Genomic DNA, 21,586 nt, shown 5'->3' on the forward strand with positions numbered 1-21,586 from the left:
CATGCAAGATCCTGTCTGCACCCTCAAGCTCCACCTGAGATGCACAGAAACAAGTCGTGGCACGAGCAACACCTCTTCTTATGTGGCTTACTGCTCCGAAGTTTTGAGCTATCTCTGTGAGACCGAACACAAGATTTCACACTTCGTGCCTTTTATTCCTGGCTGAAGGGGGTCATATGTTTGGTTTACTCTGACATCTCACAAGATCAAAGCAGCCTCACTTCTGCACCCTCAAGCACTACTTGGGACACACAGAGATAAGTTGTGACACGTGCAAATATAACTTCCTCATGGTCAAGGTCAGGAAACAAGGCATCACCCCTCATGACCTTGCATTGTGGTTGAAGTGGGTTATGTGCTCGGTGGATTCTGAGATCTCTCAAAATCAGAGTAACCTCATGTAGAGTACAGCTCATGAGATTAGAGCTATTTCAGCGAGCCTGACTTTTTAATGAAATATATTGATCTGAGGTATATACGCTGTTGACTGGCATGCAGAGTAAACCTTTTTGAGCTTTTACCTTAGAGATTAAGCATCGCAAAGACAAATGCTGGATCTGGTAGGGCCGGTGGCAGCAGCAAAGATGGTGACTGGACCCAACTAGAATAATAAACACACCCGTTATCTTCGCTGGATTCGCCAATGAAAATTTGACAGGTGATAGGATCTCAACTTCAGCTTTTCAGCCATGTGTGTGTGTGTATGTCTGTGCATATATATATGCATTATTGTAAGGTACATAATTAATTTTTCTTTGAGGGAATCCAGCCACTCATCTCCAAAAGAATACCCAAGGCAGTGGTCAGATGCTCAGCATCCTATCCTTCTATTACTTATTCTCCTAATGTAATGTGAATGATAAAGCAAATTTTAGTATCAAGGAGAGGTAATGGGCAAAAGTTACTGCCTTTTGTCTAGCTAAACATAGACAATAAGACGATTTTCATCTTTTAGTGCAGCTGGATTCACGAGGTAGTAGTCTATTATTCCTAGCATAATGTGATTGATTAAGTATTTTGAGAGAAACAAAAATGTACCTTAAACATTTGTTTTTTTCTTCACATGCATATGTGGAGATGCAGTTGATTGAATCTGATAGTTTCAGCATACATCTGCTTTTTGTTTTTTCTCTAAAGCATGGCGCAGGCCACCACACTATCATTGATGATGCACAACAGGCACTTGTGAACATACAGGAGGATCGTTCAGGATCAACAGCTGTACAACTGGGGTAAGTCCTCACAGTGTTGATTGGTATTTTGATGTAGAACTTGGGTTTAAAGAGTTACTGAAATGATTGGATAAATTGCATGCATAATTAGCAAGTGGTTGGAAATCAACAAGTGGTCTGTACAGAAAATAGGCTCAGACTAATACAGCCTCTAAGATGCGGCATTTGGTACACAAACAAGGTAATAGAGCTGAAATGAAGATTCAAATATTTGAATTAATATACTTTATGTGAATAGTCAAAAGAAAAATTGGTATTCAAATATTTGTTTGTTTACCCAGCGAGTTTGACAGCATTTATAAAAAAACGGTGCATTATTGTAAGGTAATTAATTAGTTTATAATGGAGCAAATAAATCATGCTAAATCACATGAAATCCAAACTCTGAATCACAAGATAATTGTAAAGTCAAAGTTCTGAATAGTCACATTGTTCACAACATCGCCATTTCTATTCATTATGCTCTTTTAAAAATGATGTGTAAAACAGCATGTTGATGGTGTGCATTGTATAGAGTATGTGTCAAATTCAAGAAAGCCTTAAGTATTAATCATCTAAAGCTCAGAAAGATTTATCACTGTTGTTGAACATTGTTTTGTCAGGAGGAGTTGTGGTCAATCCTGCATACAATTACCATTACCCCTCCCCAGTTTTCTAATTCAGTAATACAAATGCTGCCTTCATATCAAAAGGAATAAATGATCCAGTTGTCATGTCTTTCATTAAAGTTGTAGAAAGCATGCTGGCATCAAGACTTTTAAATTTATGCAAATGATGCCTATCCACCATTATATATGAAGACCTTCTAAGTCCGTGAAAAATAATGATGCCACTCCATAATCAAATATGGCCACTATTACTAAAAGCAGGAAATCATTGAACAGTGCTTTTTTTAAACTACTCACTTAATTAGATTAAATTTGAAGATAGCATCTTGGCATAGAGGACTTTCTACTTTATATGAATGATGCCAGTCCACCCTTAACAGCAAAAAGATTTAGACACAACTTTATCACACAAAACTGTTGAATATATTTTGACTGAATTTGGCACAGAACATACTAGCATAGAGGTGTTTCAATGTCAGGCAAAAGATGCTTATATGTCATCAGATAGAAATACTGGATAAAACTTGAAACGAATATTTTAAAAACATTCAAAAATATTAGGAGGAAATTCAACAGAAAGTATCCTGCTGACCCATATTTTTTTGCTAGCTACAATTGCAGTTTAGCTATCTGGCTGATATCAGCCACTGAGTGATCTCAGGCTTATTTGAATTTCTTATTCATTTAATTAATTCTTCATGCATTTGCATGTCCCAGTGTATCCCCCAGGGGTGTAAAATTGAGGGTTAAAAAAAACCCTTGGTGTCAGAACTGTGGGTCAAATAAAAAATGTGGGGGTCAAAAATGTACTGACAAATTTTTATATGACTTGTACTTTTGCAGCTTGAAATAGAATATTGCAACTTGCACAACATTCTCTCTCTCTCTCTCTCTCTCTCTCTCTCTCTCTCTAAACATACAAATAAACCAAAATCTCTCTCTCTCTTCTCTCTCCCTCCCCCTCTCTCTCTCTCTCTCTCTCTATATATATAAAAACATACAAATAAATCAAAATGCACAATTAACAAACAAATGCATTGTCCATTCAAAGAATAATTTTATTAGTTCATTTTTGTTTTAAAGTCGTACTTTTAACAGTCTCCTTATAATCATTATGAAGCAATATTATAGCCCAACACAGTACGTACAAGCCAATACAAAAAAACCAAATAAATCTTTTAAACAAAATGGCAGTCAAATTACTGCCTTTCATAAAATGTGTACTATCATCGGTTTCATTGTACTTCATCCTAGAACATATTTATCCAAATATCAAGGAGGAGAATGATTCATCTTCTTTCTAATAACTTACACTTGAACTTTAAGATCTATCTTTTATTGCAGCAAAGTTAAAAACCAACAAAATCTGCAATGACCCACTGACTTTGTAATCCAAATAACGCATTTGTCTATGCAAGTTTACTGATTTCTTTGTTGTGAAAGAATGTCTTGGGTTATAATGTGTTCTCCAGATATCGTGTGGCAACAAGGGCAGATTTGTAAAAATTCTAAAACCCTGTCACGAAAGGATTATTCACTTTTGCAGTCTTCGCAATCACGCGATCATAAGTCACAACGGTAATCCTAATGTATGAATACCATATTCCAGTCAAGTGTATTATTTTCTCCATTTTTCATTAAAGTTAGATCCACAGTTACTCTTTTGCGTTCTGCTTCTTTCACTTTCTTCGCTAATGATTTTTAGTGCACGTCGTTTTAATCTGGAGATCACTTTCTAGTGCAGCAAGCATTGAGATTAAACATCTAGTTGACAGCTTGCTGAGCTCGATGGAAATCGTGTTAGAGCTCGTGAGATTAGGGGAAGCTACTCCGTCATGATATTGCCTATGCTAGTCTGGTTCATTACTTCGAATGTTCCCTGCGTTGCACTCTGCTATACAAATAGAGGAGCGCAAGGCAAGGAACAAACAAAGCAGGGAACCAGTCAATGCCTATGCTCAAAGTATATACAGTGTCATCCCTCGTCCAGTGCATTTGGGTATTAAATAAATCCTGATCACATTATGAAAATCCTTTGCGTCAAAAAAAACAAAATGTGTACGCCAATTTTCTCCAGCTAGCATCCCTGACGCACAAATGTGCGTAAAGGGAAACACTGATGTCCATCAATTCATCCATCCATTTATTGATGCAAACATTCCCCAATCATACTATGAGAAGAATCATGATGGGTTGCAATTTATACAGGTATGTTATCTGTATTATCTACCTTTAAATTAAAGGATTCAAATTTAGCCTTTGTGGTTTAAATTGGTAATTGATATGGGCAGGTAAATGGAACTAACACTTTTGCTTTAACTAGATAGCTCTTGAGGGATTGTGTCACAATTCCAACTGGTCAGATTAGTTGTGCCTTTGTTGCTCACTATATGCACAAAGGCCTGTAATAATTTGGGTCCGGCTTGACTTGTCCTTACCTCACTTTGCAGGTATGTTGCCCAAGAGAATACAAAGAACATTATTATTACTGGGGTAAAAAAATACTCTAGGTTAATTAACAAGGAAAACAAAATTGTTTCTGTGCAAAAGTTTTGTTTGACATACTGTTACCAAACTATGCAGCTGTGTGGCTGTATAAGATGTAAACAAGTTTTGAGGTCCATCACTGACATCTCAGCTCTTTAGTATGGGTTTGAGTCCTGGAATCAGATTTCGTGGGTATGTGAGAAAGTTTGCTAATAGCTTCACATGAGTTGATTGTTCTTCCTGGGGTTTTCCTGGGTTCTTCTTCAACCAGATATACTGGCTGCCATTGATATCCATGTGTTGAAAAATGGTGTTAAGCTTACAAAACTACAAACAAAACCACTGACTAGAAGAAAAATGGTTTGAGGAAATAACTTGAGTTGCCTACAGTCTGCAATTACCAAACCTTGTATCCCTTAAGCTTTGAGTAAGGAAGATGCATATTGATTTTGGGATCAAAAGGTTATGGCTCAGGATCATTGTGCCTGAAAGGAGAAAATGGTTTCAGCATAATAGCATTCATTCTTGATCATAGGCCCTTAGTAAACTTTTGTTTTCACCTTGGATAAGAAGAAAAATGCAGTAAAACTTGCAATGATCAAGCTCACTTTGAGTGACAGAACGAAAATAGTTTCTGAACCCAAAATTCAGTTATCTGCAATATACACACAAGTGCATGGCATTAATTTCACTGGTGAAGAAAATTTTGTTATTTTCTAATATATTGAGTTATCTTAAGCAAAATATCATTATCTTACTTTATTTAAAACATGAGGCAAGGTAAATCTGCTGAAATTAAATAGAATTCAACATGGGACAGAATATGCTGATCACATGATACTTGTTTCACAGTGCTAACCCTCACAATTTTGGTGTGAATTTCATGAATTTTTCAGCGATTCAAAAATTCACACTGCATGCAAAAAAATCATGATATCCCTAATTCTCAATTATTTTAAATCTTTAATAAAATAACCGATTTCCTGTTAAGCGCTAGTCCTGGTGTCAGCAGTTGCCAAAACGGTCCGGTACTGCTGGTCGCGATATTAGTGCAACTATAACTGATTGATACAGTTGGCCTGGTAGCAAGCATTTTAGCATGTTAAAATCTATTATGTATAAGAATAGTTTTACAAATGCTTTTGAGAGAAACTGGGGCCTAACTGGAATTTTGCTCTGCACATGCACACAAACACTGATTTGAATTACCTTTTGGCACCACATCTTGAAAATGTCTTCACCAGCAAGGATAAAGAAATGTATTGCACAAAAAGTGAAGTTTAGTTGGTTAAACAATTCATTCGATGGTATGACCTTTGGGCCATGGTTACACATTTTATACTAATACTTTGACTGGGGATTTGATATGCAAGCCCTGACCTTGATGTTTTTTCTTTGATGTAGTAGTGTCATATAACTCAGAAATGATCTGGGGGAGGGGTATTTGTGTGCATATGTTTGTGTATGTGTGTGAGATAAAAATTTAACATTCCCAACAAAAGTGCTTTTTATCTGAATACTGTACATCTTAGTACTCAAAAACAGATGATATACTCTGCTTGAACCCTATTATAACTCATTTTTTTCTCAAAATCAGCCAAGTGTAGCAAAGTTTTAAAGATAAAGTTCATATTTTTGATGCTTTTGAAGAGTTCTTTGTTTGGTTATATATATATATATATATATATATATATATATATATATATATATATATATATATATATATATATATATATAAATATATATAAACTGTCAAAAACTACTAATGGAGTCAAGTCTGACCTTTGTAATGATTTATACACATCGTACAGTTCTGCACCTTGAACTGAGCTGCATCATGAAATGTTAACCTTGTACTATTAATGCAGCACAGATAGTACAAGGGCTGTGTCAAAGGCAAAGTACATGTTACAATGTAATACATTTTACATTGTTGCTGCTTTTATGCTGTAGTTTTCAGCCAGTCTAATATAATTTTGTCATTGCAGATTCATTGCTGGTGTTATGCAAAGAATAAAGATTCCTGCATTTGAGCGAATGCTGTGGTTTGCATGCAGAGGAAATGTCTTCCTAAAATATGAAGAGATTGAAAGAGCACTTGAAGACCCTCACACAGTAAGTATCATGTCATACTCTTTTGAGAAATGTAGAATATTTGAAGTGACACTGGCATTTAGAAATAAAGATTAAAAAATAAAAAGGACATCTTAACTATCAAGTTATACTCATTTAAAGATTTTACAGGGAGGATAACTCATCACAGATTTGTTACCTTTTCCCATTTTGATGACATTACAGATCTATACTAATTTAAAAATGATTTTAATTTTCTTTAACGGTACTTCAGACCCATTCTCTTTCTTTTATTTTCATAAAAATACACTAAATTCATTTTTAAATAAATACATTTGTAAATAAGAATTAGTAAGTATTAGAATTACTGACAAAAATCGAAGTTTAAATTTGGTTTTGTTATAAAGTTAAATTTTATGTTATGGGAAAAAGAAGTGGCATATTTTCAGGGAATTGTGCCAAGTCTGTAACATTGTCCTTTTGAGTGCTTTGATCCCTCAACTGGTCCACTTTTTTCTATGGCTCTTAAGGAGAAAAAGCGTAAGAATAGCTTAAGAGTACTCTCCTTATTTACTATTTATAGCAACTGTATGTGACCCATTTCCAAGAAAACAGTTGGGTTTCTTCAAAAATGAACTTTGCCTAACAGGTTCGTTTTATTGATAAGCTAGTTAGTGAACCAGTCTATGTTTTTAAAGAAAATGGCTCCACATTTTAAGTGAAATGCTTTATGGTGTGAGTTTTGGATGTTATATGATGGAAAATATTAGAGCAAATGGATCTTTTCAAACTTCAGAATATGTCAGATCAGAAGAAAGGACAAATCAACATCGCTTTACAAACTTTAAAAGGTTCTCAGCATTAAGAGGTTAGTGTTAGGACTGGTCAGTCTGGTGTCAGGATGATGTGACTGGGTGGGACATCATGCTACATGTCTGTGGCATGATGCCCTAGTGCTAGACATCACTATAAACTGCCACACTGCAGACATCATAGTGTTATGACTGAAAAATCGTTAAAGCTACGTTAAAAATCCAAATCACACACACACACACAAAAAAACTTTAAAATGAGGATGAGAGTAATGTAATATAGCACTCTGAGCACCTGACCATTATCATTGCAGAATTCCAAAATACATTCATTCAGAGAAAGTTACACATGTAGACTAGCTGAAATGAAATGAGTGCTGAATATAAATAATTTTTTCAGTATATTTTTTGTTTGTATTCTGGTTCTAATCCATATGGATTTTGTCCTTTGTGACAAGAATTTTGACCAGCTGCAAAACCAGGTGGGGGGTGTGGCATGTACAAGTCAATAGCACTGGAGATATTTCAACAGAATAGATTAAACCGACCCAGTTTTCTTCCTTAACTGCTCTTGCAGTTTGTTATAAAGCAGATTTCAGCCATGTAAGAAAGCTCAGGCTCACTTTTGTCTCTTGTCCTAATTTTGTTCTCTATTTCGCAGTTTGGATTAATACTTTAATAATGCAAATTTTTAAAAAAATTACAGGGAGATGAAATACACAAGATGGTGTTCATCGTGTTCTTCCAAGGTGAACAACTGAAGGCCAGGGTCAGGAAAATCTGTGAGGGGTAAGTCTGTCCACAAGTTATTCAAGCCATCTTAAAAGCACTGGAATAGAGGGATAAATAAGACATGAAAGATTTCTTTAAAAAAATTATAAATGTATTGTGTTGTGCTTGTAACATAACACATTCTTTAGTAGAGTTAAAATCTATTTTAGAGGGGGGTTTGTAGTTAGCTCCCCTGGTCTTAAGGCCATTTGAGCTTTTGGTGAGGCCAAGCATCCACTGTCAGTCCATCAAGAAATGTTTTCAGCTTTAGCTTCTTAAAATCCACTAAACCGGTTTCAACCAAACTTGACAGAAAGCATTCTGAAATGAAGGCCTTTCAAACTTGTTCTTACTCAAAATATGACTTCATCTCAAAAACCTTTTGAATACATTTAGACCAAATTAGAAAGGAAGATCCGGGCATAAATAGTTATAAAATTATACAAAGGATGCTGATCTGCCATCAGATCTGGCCTCTGTTACTAAGAATAGAAAAATCTTTAAACAATGTCGTGTTAAAAAAATAATTCGCAGGTCATCATGACTAAAAGTAGATAAATACAACTAAAACAAAATGCTGAGCAAAATTAGGCTGACTTTGACTGAAAGCATTATGGGGTAGAGATCTTTCAATACTGGACAGTGATGCCGATATGCTCTCAATTCGGATGATGCTTGTTTTATGCCATAGATGCATTCCCAAGGTTATGGTGTAGATGAAAAAACTGGTATGAATCAAAAGTAATTGTTATCATTGGATACTTGAAAATTTAGAAAGTTCTTGGGCAAAGCATACCACTATGTTTTCAAGTAATGATATTTTATGCATAGTTTTCTTGGTGAGCAAGGAGACAAATGCACTTACATGAGTTGCAGATGAGTCACATCACCTGGTGCCAGCTTTGCATAAAAACAAGAACAGTTGTGCAAATTAAATGTTATTTCATCGTCATAAATGTCATTAAAATAAAAGCACATAAATCGATTTGGCATATAGGGAGATCACATGTATGGATCAAAAAGCCTTGAAACAGCTGTTTCAGTCATGGAACCCTTTCGGTTTTAGTAAGAATTCCTGTTTTTCAATGCAGACTGGTTATCCTTTTTATTCTTTTTTGTTTAAATGTCTGGTGGACTTCTTTGCTTTTTCTTTCTTTTTTTTCTTTCTTTTTTTCCTGGATATAATTTAAGTGGGAATTTGTCATGGTTTCTTTATTTCTTTGTGTTTTTTGCAGCAGTTTCAAGTTTTATCTTGCACACACCAGATCTTTTGAAATAATTTCATGGCTTCTGTGGAAATTAAATTTGTTGAAAGAACATGTGTGGACATCACTAAATTTGACAGTCAGTAAAAACATCATTTCAAATGAAGCTGGTTAGAACTGAAAGATGACAGTAAGGAGTATTGTTTTTGAACACATGTGGAAATTAAAGGAACCTGGACTTGCCTGGTGCATGAGCTGCAAAAGACGGTATTAACTATTGATCAGCTGGTGAAAAAAATCATTCCTTAACCATGCTAAATTGAAAAAGCATAGGCAGGAAAAATCAGATTTAAAGATACAGAAGCTTCCAGCAGTTTTTCATCATATTTTTTCAGTCACTTTTATCTGTGTAAATGGCAACAATCACTGTAGGCACCCCAGACTGTGTATGGGCTGGCTCCTAATGTGCCAGTAGTAATATTTCATCAGAACCATTAACCATAAACCATTAACATACAGGATCAAATTTTTTGTCAGGAAGCTTTGATCTGTTCATTGTGGAACATGGCTTACCTTTGTGCATAGCCCAAAAGTGACAAGTCTAGCTCAAGAACTTGCACAAGTTCCCAAAGCACTTTCATAACTGTCCTTTGTTTCATACAAGGAGAAAGAAGGGTATCAACAGATATAGAATACTTGTATACTGATACAGTAGTTATAGTCATGTACATAAGAGCTTTCAAACAAATAAATGATAATAATAGTTAATAATCTTTTCTGACATGTTTTGATGATTTTGAAAGCATTGTGCATGTTTTCAGTTATGATAAAATTGTACACTTTACACATGCCCCACAACTGCATGGAGAATTTTCAGTTTGTTTTTGTGTGGCTTGTACCATCCCTGTAATTTTTACATAATGCACCCTGCTGAACCTTATTTCTTGGTAAGCTGTACTTGCTAATTGTCAGATATCATGTATGTGGATGTTTCCAGCCCCACCGCTCCGGTGGCCTAGTGGTTAGAGCGTCCGCCTCGGATGCGGGATGTTGTGGGTTCGATCCCTGGCCGAGTCATACCAGAGACTTAAAAAATGGTACTAACAGCTGCCTCGCTTGGCGTTCAGCATTAAGAGGTTAGTGTTAGGACTGGTCGGCCTGGTGTCAGGATAATGTGACTGGGTGGGACATCATGCTACATGTCTGCGGCATGATGCCCCAGTGCTAGACATCACTATAAACTGCCACATTGCAGACATCGTAGCGATATGACTGAAAAATTGTTAAAGCTACGTTAAAAATCAAAAATCACATCACATCACGTTTCCAGCCCACATGGGCCTCTGGTGTATTCATCAATTTTTGTCCCATATACATTTGCTAAATACAACTTCCTTTCAAAAATTTCGGAACAGAATTTCACCAAAACTAAAGGAAAGCATTGTGGCATGTAGTGCTTTTAATCTTTTTCTTCAAATGATGACAATCCAGCATCACATATGGCAACCATGACATAAAATAGAATTGGGATATAAAGGCTTTTAGTATTTCACATCAGGCATGTGCAATGTTCTCTAGAGGCCAGATAGTGATTTTTAAAGTAACACAGTATGATACAAATGTAATCAGGCATTGGGCTGGATACTGCCTAGGGGTCAAAGGTTGCACATGATGCTGATGTAGATGTGCTGTCAGATAAGAATATACAAAAAGTATAGACACCTTCAAAGATTACATATCAGCATTGTTAACAACATGCACATTTTTTCCCCTTCCAAAAATATATAAAATGGATAAAATACAAGATGCATAAATTTCAGAACAATAAGTTATAAAAGAAGGTAACAAAATAACATACATTAGGCATCATAATGAAAGAGGTATAATTTAAACAAATAAAATTTATAATATCAATACAATAAGAAGTAGCAGGGTTAATAATAATTTTGTATATTTATATTATCAAGAATTTTTTTGTAACACACCATGGTTTTATAGGAATTAATGAAGTTCAGTGCAGTGGTGCCTATGATTGGAAACAAGAGTTGTACTTCATTGAGCAAAAGTTAACAATTTCCATTTGATGCTGCTTGATGTAAACAAGGCTTTTAATGTGAATGAAAAACCATACCTTGGAGTTATTTTCCTTTTTGGTATTCAGTACCACATTTAAATAGGTTAAGTATTTAAATTTTCAAGAATAATGATTGGCAGCAATTTTAATGTAATAACATCTAAAACAACAGTAGTATAAAAAAAGTCTGGTGCAAAACAAAGGAGAAGATATTGTTATTTATTACAACATTATGATAATGCTAAATGCTTGTCATTGTTAGTGTTTTGCAATAACACAGTAGTGCTAAATGCTAGACATTGTTAGCGTTTTGCAATAATACAGTAGTGCTAAATGCTAGTCATTGTTAGTAATTTTCAATAACACAGTAGTGCTAAATGTTAGTCATTGTTAGTGTTTTGCAGTAACACAATAGTGCTAAATGCTAGTCTGTGTGCAACAAAAAAGTTATCAGGTGTGCCAAAGCTAGTACATGAAAATAATTGTAGAATGTCCCAACTTTTATAATGCTCAAAATTTGCATTATTACAGTACAAATTCCATGGTGGCCATCTCAATATCCTGTTATTTGCTTGCCAAGTAGGAAAATTGTGAAACTCGATCTCATTTGTGTTATTGGTCCTGAATTCAAACACCAATTTAGTCTGTATAGTCTCGTAGAGAGGTGATAGCTTCAGACAGATGAGTGATCCCCATGTGTGTATCTTTCCACAGATTTCGTGCTGACTTGTATCCTTGTCCTGAGACTGGAAAGGAAAGAGCCGAGATGCTGAATGGGGTGTCTACCCGCCTAGAAGATCTCCACACAGTAAGTTCTTGTGCATTGTAACAGGGATTGAAAATTCACATGTAGTTTGGACTCAAATGAGTTTTCACATTTAATTAAATTATTTTAAGTATGAAAGTTATTGCATATCAGCTTTATCAAATTATGTACTCTTTTAGCAAATGTTATCTTTATCTAAATAAAAGTTTCAAAATGAAACCTCTTACTGCAACCAATACAAATGTGTTTTATTGTATCAATTGAATAATGCTAACTTGAATATAATAACTTAGTATAATATGAAACTACACTAGGTATCTTTTAATGGCATTGTTCATAATTGCAAGTTTTGTATTCAAAAACTCGACAGGGTATTAATACAGATTACTTTTCTGTTTCGTTATGCAAAATTAAACAAGCGCATCCAAAAATTAGAATAAAGAATAAAATTACTAATTATGACTCTCAGAACTTTGGTGCTTTAAAAAATTTCTTCCATAAAGAAAACTTAAGGTGTTTGGAAATTTTGGTGTTCAAAGACTTAGGGTAGAGATATTAATTATCACAGTTAGTGTGGATATAGAAACAGGTTCCATCTGTCTTCCTGTCGCACTTTCATTTCTGGAGTATAACTCAAAAACTACTTGAAATATCTTTGTGCAACTTGGTTATTGACCAGTAAGTTCATTGTTTGTCAGTTAGCACAACTTTGCTGTAGCTATTCTTTCTAAACTATTTAGGGGATCGCCAGAAATCTTTGCACACACATTCAGCCAAAGGTGTTTTTGTTCATAATTGATAATGGTGCCACAGTGGCTGTCTTGAAAATCTTACCACTACTAATGAATGGATGGTCATGTCAACAAGGGTTTTTCACCAAAAAGACTTTTTGTCTTGCTGGTCCTAAATGAAAATGGTGCCATTCTGAATTTCAATAAGGCCACCATTGCAGCCAGAGTGAACAACTTTTTTTATTGCTACTCCAAAATGGAAAGTCCTAACAGCATGAGGTTTTCACCAGAATACTCCATATCTAGTTTTTCATAAACGAAAATTGTTCCAATCTTGTTAAAGTATGGCTGCTACAGTTGTCATCTTGAAAATTTTATATTAAAATGGCTACTGAATGGATGGTCATACGGACATGGATTTCTTGCAGAAAGACTTCTAAGGATATCTAGTTGGTCCTAAATGAAAATGGCATTGATCTGACATCCAATATAGCCACCACAGTTTAGAGTCAAAAGGCATGACAAAATTTGTACTGTGTTTTTTTATGTATCTTGTGAACATGTTAACTGGAACAACGAAAAATAATTTTGTTACCAAATTTTGTATATTGGAGTTTCTCATGAATATCAAAAATGATGTGTAATACTCAGGAGTTAAAAAGAAGAAACAGTCTTTTTTTTCCCTAGACATTCTGTTTTGGCCTGTAGAGCACAAGTCCCATCAGGAAAAATTTAAAGGCCCACAATTACAGCAAATGGTTATGAACTGTGAACAAGTATTGCCTAACATAATCATAACATCACATTACTGGCAGACGACTGATAGTCATTTCTACAGCATATAAATGCTAGTGTTGATGCAAAAATGTTCCCATGATTTCAGGTATCCAAAAGGACACTTTAAACTTGCATTCCTGTTCAGTTATAATAGTAGAAATGAATGTTTGAAGAAAAACAATGTTATTCTTCTCAATTTTAACATCAGAGATCAGCATTTAATTATAGTGCATTGTTTTAAATGGACAATATTGGATGTACACAGAGTGAATGGCTCAAGGTCAACAGCTGACATCTTTATACTTGTATTACACAGTTAAAACACCATTAGCTGCGTCATGCTGTGAATACAATACAAGGGGCCTCTTCTCCAACCTACAAATATAAGTAATAACAAAAGTGTAATTTCTTGCAAAACCATGAAAAAAGAGACAGAAATAAATGATTTCACAGGATTAGGTTTTTTTTTTGAGATCTTGGTAGGTATCATTTGAGTGTTGGTAATTGTTTTTCCTGTCCACAGGTTCTTCAACAGACAGGGCAGCATCGTCACCGTGTTTTGCAAAACAGTCAGAAGGAAATTCACAACTGGATTATTAAGGCAAAGAAGATCAAGGCCATATACCATACCTTGAACATGTGTAATTTTGATGTGTCACACAACAGCTTGATTGCTGAATGCTGGGCACCTGTGCGTGTACTGGATCAGGTTCAGAGTGCACTACAGCATGGAACTGTGAGTTATTTACACACTATTAACTGAATAAACACATACCTCATGTCAAGAAATATCCTTGGATCAGGTGGTCAGGTTGTTTATGATAATTTACAGTTTGCATCGTCTTTAAACTTCAATCACATTTTAATTGCTTTAAACAGACAGTTAACCAGAGAGTGTATGCTAACTGGTTGAACTTTCATCTTCTTATTTTAAATGAACATTTTTTTTTCTCACCCTTTACAGTCCTCTAATATCATAATGGAAAAAAATGATCCAGCTAAAGGATTTAAAGCACATTTTGATAACACGTGGTATGATATTTTCTTGGCAGCCATTTTGGAAATATGTATGTTCTTACCACAGCAGTGATAGCAGTGTATGGTTTAACTCATTTCAAGTATTGGTGGGGCATCCAAAATCAGTGAACACGTTGTATGTGTAGTTCTTATTTTCAGGTGATTTTGCAAAATGCATACATTGAATAAGGAAAAAGTATTAATTAATTTCAGAGAGAGCTTTACAGTTTTTCTCACTTTTTTAATACTTCCACATTGAATATACTAAAGGCAAATAATGACAGACTTTTCCATCTTTACATGTGTATGTATTATGTAAGAATGTACAGATGTAAAAAAGAAATTTGTACAACTGCTCCCCAACTTTTCATGGACTGTGTTGAAATTGAAAATATCGTTATCAGAATGTACCTGCTTTTCCCAAGTTTTGCCCATTTGGTATTAAATGTATATACTATACATGATAATTGTTGTGTATAGAACTGGTCCTAGAAAGCTCTTGATGAATTGCTATGAAACTTGGCTGACATGATTGACATGAGATGAATTGCAATGAAACTTTGCATAAGATTAACATGTTAACATGTGCATGTTCTGTCATCATGCTGTGATGCATATTTTCAGACTTATGCAGACATTTTTCATGTTCATATGTGTGTATGTGTATATATATATATATATATATATATATATATATATATATATATATATATATATATATATATATATATATGTGATAATTCTTGAGTATGCAACTAGCTCCATGGCTTCTGATGAACTGCCCAGAAACTTGGTCGAAATTATTGACATTAGGTGAACATGTGTCTGTAGTTGTGTTGTTGCATTCTGATTAGGTTTTCCAGAGTTGTGCCTATCTTTGATGTTAAATGTATATACTGTATGTATGAGAATTAATATAAGGGTGGCTAGTCCCCCAGTTTTCTGATGTTTTGGCCAGAAACTTGGCAGACATTATTGACATCAGATTAATATGTTCTGTCATCATGCTTTAAGTGTCCTTAGAGTTACATCCCGTCTTTTATCCATTTTAAATGTTCTTTTGCATGTTCTTTCTGCCTTAGTTATTTCTCTTTTCTACTTGGAGCACTTATTTAAGCATAGGGGTGGGGTTGGCTTGGAAGGGGTATCTGTGTCATCTCCTTAATTATCAAGGTGATATCACATTTAAATTTTATCATGAACAGTATTGAACAACATATACACATACCAAGGGGACATGACATTTAGTTACCTTTTGAAAGATTTGGGAGAAAATTAGTAGGAAACCCATATTAGACCCCCAAAAAATATGCATCTTTCCAGTCAGCTGACCATCCATGTTTTTCATTGCCAACCCTAGTACTTTTTTCCCCAGTGTAAAGAAACACAATTACCCAGAACTGATTTGTGCATAAAAGTGATCCAGTTTTTTTGCCCAGTACTTGAAGCGCTTAGTACATTATATGTACTAATCATGATAATATACGTAATGTTAAAAAAAATCCCTATCTACCCGAATTTTAAAAACAGTACAATAGGAAACATATTGTTTTTGGCCTTAGCAAGATAGGGCAGGTTGATTATTATTGATATTTGTGCCTATTAATGTGGTAATACATGTCCGTTTGGCTGCACTTGTTATTACTTAAAGATTTTGATCAAACATTATATACAATAATTTTGGCAAGATCTGCCCATATTTTCAGACTTGAGATGAAAGAATAAAGCCTGTGTGAGCAATAAGTACGTTGTTTCTAGCAACATGAGTTGCAGCTTGCACATTTAGGGGAGGTATTTCCCAAAATCCAAAAAATTCAGGCAGGTGTAAAAAAATAATTGAATTCTTACAACATTTTGTATATTGCTAGTACTCTGCTCACTGTTTTATGCCTAGGCTACAGGAAGACAACTTGCCTCTTGATTTAAAAAACATCAGGAGTTATTTTCTGCCATCATAATCACTTGTCTGTGAATATTGCAAACTGTGTCACAACTAGCTTCTAAAGAATAAAGTTTCATTATTTAGTCAGCGTTTGTGAAATGTTGCAGATCTTTTGATAATACATTTTAACAGGTGACATATTAATAAAGCAGGCCATCACAGACTGACACTTTTCTTGAAATTGCATTCATTACATCAACCATGAATATCATCACCCTGCTCTATTACCGACTCCAGCTCTAACAATAAAAACAAATACTTGTGGCTGTTTTTTCAACTTTTATTATAATCTGTAGCTAATATGTTGCACTAAAGATAGAGTTTGAATTATATCCAGTTCATCTAACTGCTGCGTAATTGGATAGTCTGTAATAGATCTGTAATTGAAGGCTTGTCAAATTTTAGACCAGAGTGCAAGGTTGTCTGAGATCCTTTACTGCATTACTACTGCTACACCCAAAATGTTCTTTAATTTCTGAAAAAAATACTTTAAAAAATGGTTCTGGCATTCTGTGCCCCATCAGAAATATATCATCAAACTCTTAAATAAGTTTGATCAAAAGCATTCTCTCTGTTGGTGAAAATAGTGAGAAGTGAGTGTAAAATTTCCAGATTTATCATGTTTAAAATAGACCCATTAAATATCTATTTTACATGTTTTCATGTCAGACAATTCAGACTCTAATGAAGTACTATTACATTTTGTAAAAATATTAAAATGTTTCTTATTTATCTTCACAACAGTTTTTGTCTAAAATGGCAACCATTAAAATAGGTCACCGTTGAAAATGTACAGCTGTTTCCCTAGTAGAAGGCCTCTTTTCATGTGTTTATTGGATTAAATACTGGATAAAAGGATTGATTTTAAGAGGTGAACATCACTAGTCATAATTCACTTTAGATTGGGCTACAAATATTCCATTTTTCACTCTTATTATTTTTTTTTCAAGGATCATGTGCAAATTTTCTATGGGAATTCCATAGATGGCAGTGTCATTTCTTGCATTTATAATCATCAACTTTTAGTACCAAAGTTGACCACAGAGCATAAACTGTTGATTTCTAACATTCCGTTGTCATCTTTGATGGGAAAATTGACACAAAAGTAGATGTTTTACATTGTTTATTAATGCATTATTTTGAAACAAACGTAAATTGATGTTAATCAGATCAAGACAAAGTAAACTTTACTTTTGGGGTGTAGGTAGGTGAAATAAATTGTATTGTCTGAATTATTCCCTAGCTTGTACTCTCTAATTAAATGGTTCAGTGAAGTAAAATGAACCAGCTAAGCAATACCAGACCCACTTTTTCAAAGAAACTGTACTAAATATAGTTTGGTACAACTTATCCTATTTACATAAAATATAGAAGGTTCAGATGTTTAATAATTTTGTCCAAATATCTTTTTATTTATGTATGTATTTATTTTGCTTTTTACTCAGGAATTGAGTGGAAGCAATATGCCAAGTATCTTGCATCGAATGACAACGAAAGAGACTCCTCCTACATACAACAAGACCAACAAGTTTACCAAGGTCTTCCAGTCAATTGTTAATGCCTATGGAGTTGCAGCTTACCGTGAGGTTAATCCAGGTACAGTTTAATGCTGCCATTGAAATGCCACAACTTATTGAGGATAATCCAGATACACTTAATCCTGTCATTGAAATGTCACAAGTACCATGAGGTTAATCCAGGTACAGTTAATCTTGTCATTGAAATGTCACAAGTACCATGAGGTTAATCCAGGTACACTTAATCTTGTCATTGAAATATCACAAGTACCATGAGGTTAATTCAGGTACAGTTAATCATGTCACTGAAATGTCACAAGTACCATGAGGTTAATCCAGGTACAGTTAATCATGTTAAAGAAATGTCACACATACTGTGGGGTTAATCCAGGTACAGTTAATCCTGTCATTGAAATGTCACTTGTACTGTGCGGTTAATACAGGTACATTTTCATTTTGTCATTGAAGTATCATAACTACCATGATGGTAATCCAGGTACAGTTAATCCAATCAAAGAAGTGTCAACTACCATATTCAAATGCATAGACTAAATATCTTTTTTTATTTCCCCAAATTTAGTGATGGGAAAAAATCAACATCAAAACTCTCATAAAACGTGGGGTTGGAATTAGGGTCGGGCAAGATGTATTCAACTGATTAGTGATTGTCTTTGTAATGTTGATTTGGTGATTGCTAATTGCTTTTTCTTTTGCTTTTGACATATGTAAATGTAATTTTTCCAAACTTGAAAATTCCAACATCCAAATGACAGTTTGTTGATGTTGGTGAAGTCTGTATTGACCATACTGCTGTGCATGATTATCTCACTGGTTATAAAGTTAAAGTGTTTCAGCACCAAGACTATTGATGCCTTCCTGCAAAAATATCCAGAGTAATGTTTCCTTTATTCAAATTTCCTGAGTTTTAGCCCAAATATATGCTAACAAATTTATATTGACTGAACACATTAGCCCAATCCTCTCTCTCTTTCTGTCTCTCTTTCTCTCTCTCTCTCTCTCTCTCTCTCTCTCTCTCTCTCTTTTATTTGAAGAAATAGCATTCAGATTTAGATATATCAGACTAATGTCATTTACCTAAAAAGACAGAACACATTAGCCCAATCCTCTCTCTCTCTCTCTTTTTTTTTCTCTCTCTCTCTCTTAGTTGAAGAAATAGCATTCAGATTTAGATATATCAGACTAATGTCATTTACCTAAAAAGACAAGAAGATTTAATGCAATGACCTTTTGTCCATCTATGTACATTAATTCTAGATTTCTGTAGCAGGAAAAGATATTGAATCCAAGCACACAAGTTACACCCATTGTATACCCATTCAGATGATTACTGTATTCAGTAGATAATGTTCTTTCAAAAACCTGTGAACTTATTTATGTGCGTTTTGTTTTCTGTTTGCAGCTGTGTACACTATCATTTCATTTCCCTTCCTTTTTGCAATCATGTTTGGTGACATGGGCCATGGTGCCCTGATGTTCCTCTTTGGACTGTTTCTGGTACTAAATGAGAAGAAACTGCTGGCCAAGAAGATTGATGATGAGGTAGGGAACAGGTGCTTACTTGAATGATTGCACAGTCAAAGAAAACCAATGACATTTACATGATCAGGCAGGTGAGGTGCATTTTTCTGATGTAAGCAGTACTCAGATTGATGATATTCCCATGTTAAGTGAAATTGATGATATTCCCATGTTTTGTGAAATTGATGATATTCCCATGTTAAGTGAAATTGATGATATTCCCATGTTTTGTGAAATTGATGATATTCCCATGTTAAGTGAAATTGATGATATTCCCATGTTTTGTGAAATTGATGATATTCCCATGTTAAGTGAAATTGATGATATTCCCATGTTAAGTGAAATTGATGATATTCCCATGTTAAGTGAAATTGATGATATTCCCATGTTATGTGAAATTGATGATATTCCCATGTTATGTGAAATTGATGATATTCCCATGTTATGTGAAATTGATGATATTCCCATGTTAAGTGAAATTGATGATATTCCCATGTTATGTGAAATTGATGATATTCCCATGTTAAGTGAAATTGATGATATTCCCATGTTATGTGAAATTGATGATATTCCCATGTTATGTGAAATTGATGATATTCCCATGTTATGTGAAATTGATGATATTCGCATGTTAAGTGAAATTGATGATATTCCCATGTTATGTGAAATTGATGATATTCCCATGTTAAGTGAAATTGATGATATTCCCATGTTAAGTGAAATTGATGATATTCCCATGTTATGTGAAATTGATGATATTCCCATGTTATGTGAAATTGATGATATTCCCATGTTATGTGAAATTGATGATATTCCCATGTTATGTGAATGCAGTTTTCTGCTCTTCTGGCCAGAGACTAACTGAGCTTATGGTATGGCACTGTATTGGTCTTGTATTTTCCATTGTCCATCTGTCCATCAGAGCTTGTTTTTAAATATTATTGAGGCTTGATTTCTGATCAGACTTGGTACTGTATATACTCGCTTATAAGTTGAGTCAATCTGCAAACAGCCAGGGTTTGTTGTTTGTTTTACAGATTAATCCTAACAAACTGTACTAACACATTATGCAATGGCAGATCTGGGTCTGTGCAGTTTGCAGTTGGACTCATAATTGTATACGTTATGCAAGATTGTATCATCAAGCAAATTGTACAGCCATTTATTCATTTGTTCAAGTCACTGTCTGGAAAATTTTCACTGTATTTACAATATTTCCTTTGCACCATTTCACACTTCCTAGAGAATCTACTATGATTAGCAAATTTCCTTCTGTTCCATCAACATAGCTGCTAACCCTCATGAATTGGGTGTGAATTTCATGACTTTTTCAGCAATTCATGGATTCACGCCGTAAGCCAAAAATTCACGAATTTTCCAATCCTCAATTATTTTAAATCTTTAATAAAATAACTGATTTCCCGTTAAGCGCTAGTCGTGATATTCGCAGTTGCCGAAACGGTCCAGTACTGCTGGTCACGATATTAGTAGATCTAGAGCCGATTAGTACAGTTGGCCCGGTAGCAAGCATTTTAGCCTATTTTAATCTCTATGTATAAGACTAGTTTTACAAATGCTTTTGAGACTAACTGGGGCCTAACCGGAAGTTTGCTCCGCGCATGCGTCAAAACACTGATTTGAGTTACCATTCAGCATCGCATGTAAGATCTTGAAAATGTCTTCACCACCAAGGAAAAAGAAATGTATTACTCAAAAAGTGAAGTTTAATTTGGAATATATCAAAAATTGGCCGTGCATTCTGCCATTAAACAGTAATATTCATTCATGCTTTTTGCACTCGGTGTGCCATCGCAGAGACGATGTGAGGAAGAATGTCGGTTGCAAAAAACACGTAGAAGTTAGGAAAATTAAGAATTCCCAGATTTCAGCTCTGGAATATTTTAAACCATTGGCGGAAGACCTGCAGGCTACCAACGCTGAAGCATTATTTGTGAGTTTTCTTGTCGAACACAATCTACCTTTATCAGCTGGAGACCATGCTAAACATTTGTTTGGACAAATGTTACCAGACTCT

The 21,586-nt window shown here is 34.6% G+C and overlaps 1 protein-coding gene across 2 annotated transcripts in view; it reads left to right on the forward strand.

The window, feature by feature from the left end:
* Positions 1 to 21,586, forward strand: part of LOC149803563 (V-type proton ATPase 116 kDa subunit a 1-like) — a 121,771-nt gene that overhangs the window by 17,920 nt on the left and 82,265 nt on the right. For both annotated transcript variants that reach the window (XM_089953294.1, XM_089953296.1), the window contains exons 6-12: positions 1,138 to 1,232; positions 6,316 to 6,442; positions 7,919 to 8,001; positions 11,977 to 12,070; positions 14,060 to 14,272; positions 17,941 to 18,091; positions 19,433 to 19,572. In XM_089953294.1, the coding sequence (XP_089809420.1) occupies positions 1,138 to 1,232; positions 6,316 to 6,442; positions 7,919 to 8,001; positions 11,977 to 12,070; positions 14,060 to 14,272; positions 17,941 to 18,091; positions 19,433 to 19,572 (903 nt within the window). The remainder of the gene's footprint in view (positions 1 to 1,137; positions 1,233 to 6,315; positions 6,443 to 7,918; positions 8,002 to 11,976; positions 12,071 to 14,059; positions 14,273 to 17,940; positions 18,092 to 19,432; positions 19,573 to 21,586) is intronic.

This window comes from Sinohyriopsis cumingii, chromosome 3 (assembly GCF_028554795.1).
Source record: "Sinohyriopsis cumingii isolate HCF-2022 chromosome 3, ASM2855479v2, whole genome shotgun sequence".
Classification (NCBI taxonomy): Eukaryota; Metazoa; Mollusca; class Bivalvia; order Unionida; family Unionidae; genus Sinohyriopsis; species Sinohyriopsis cumingii.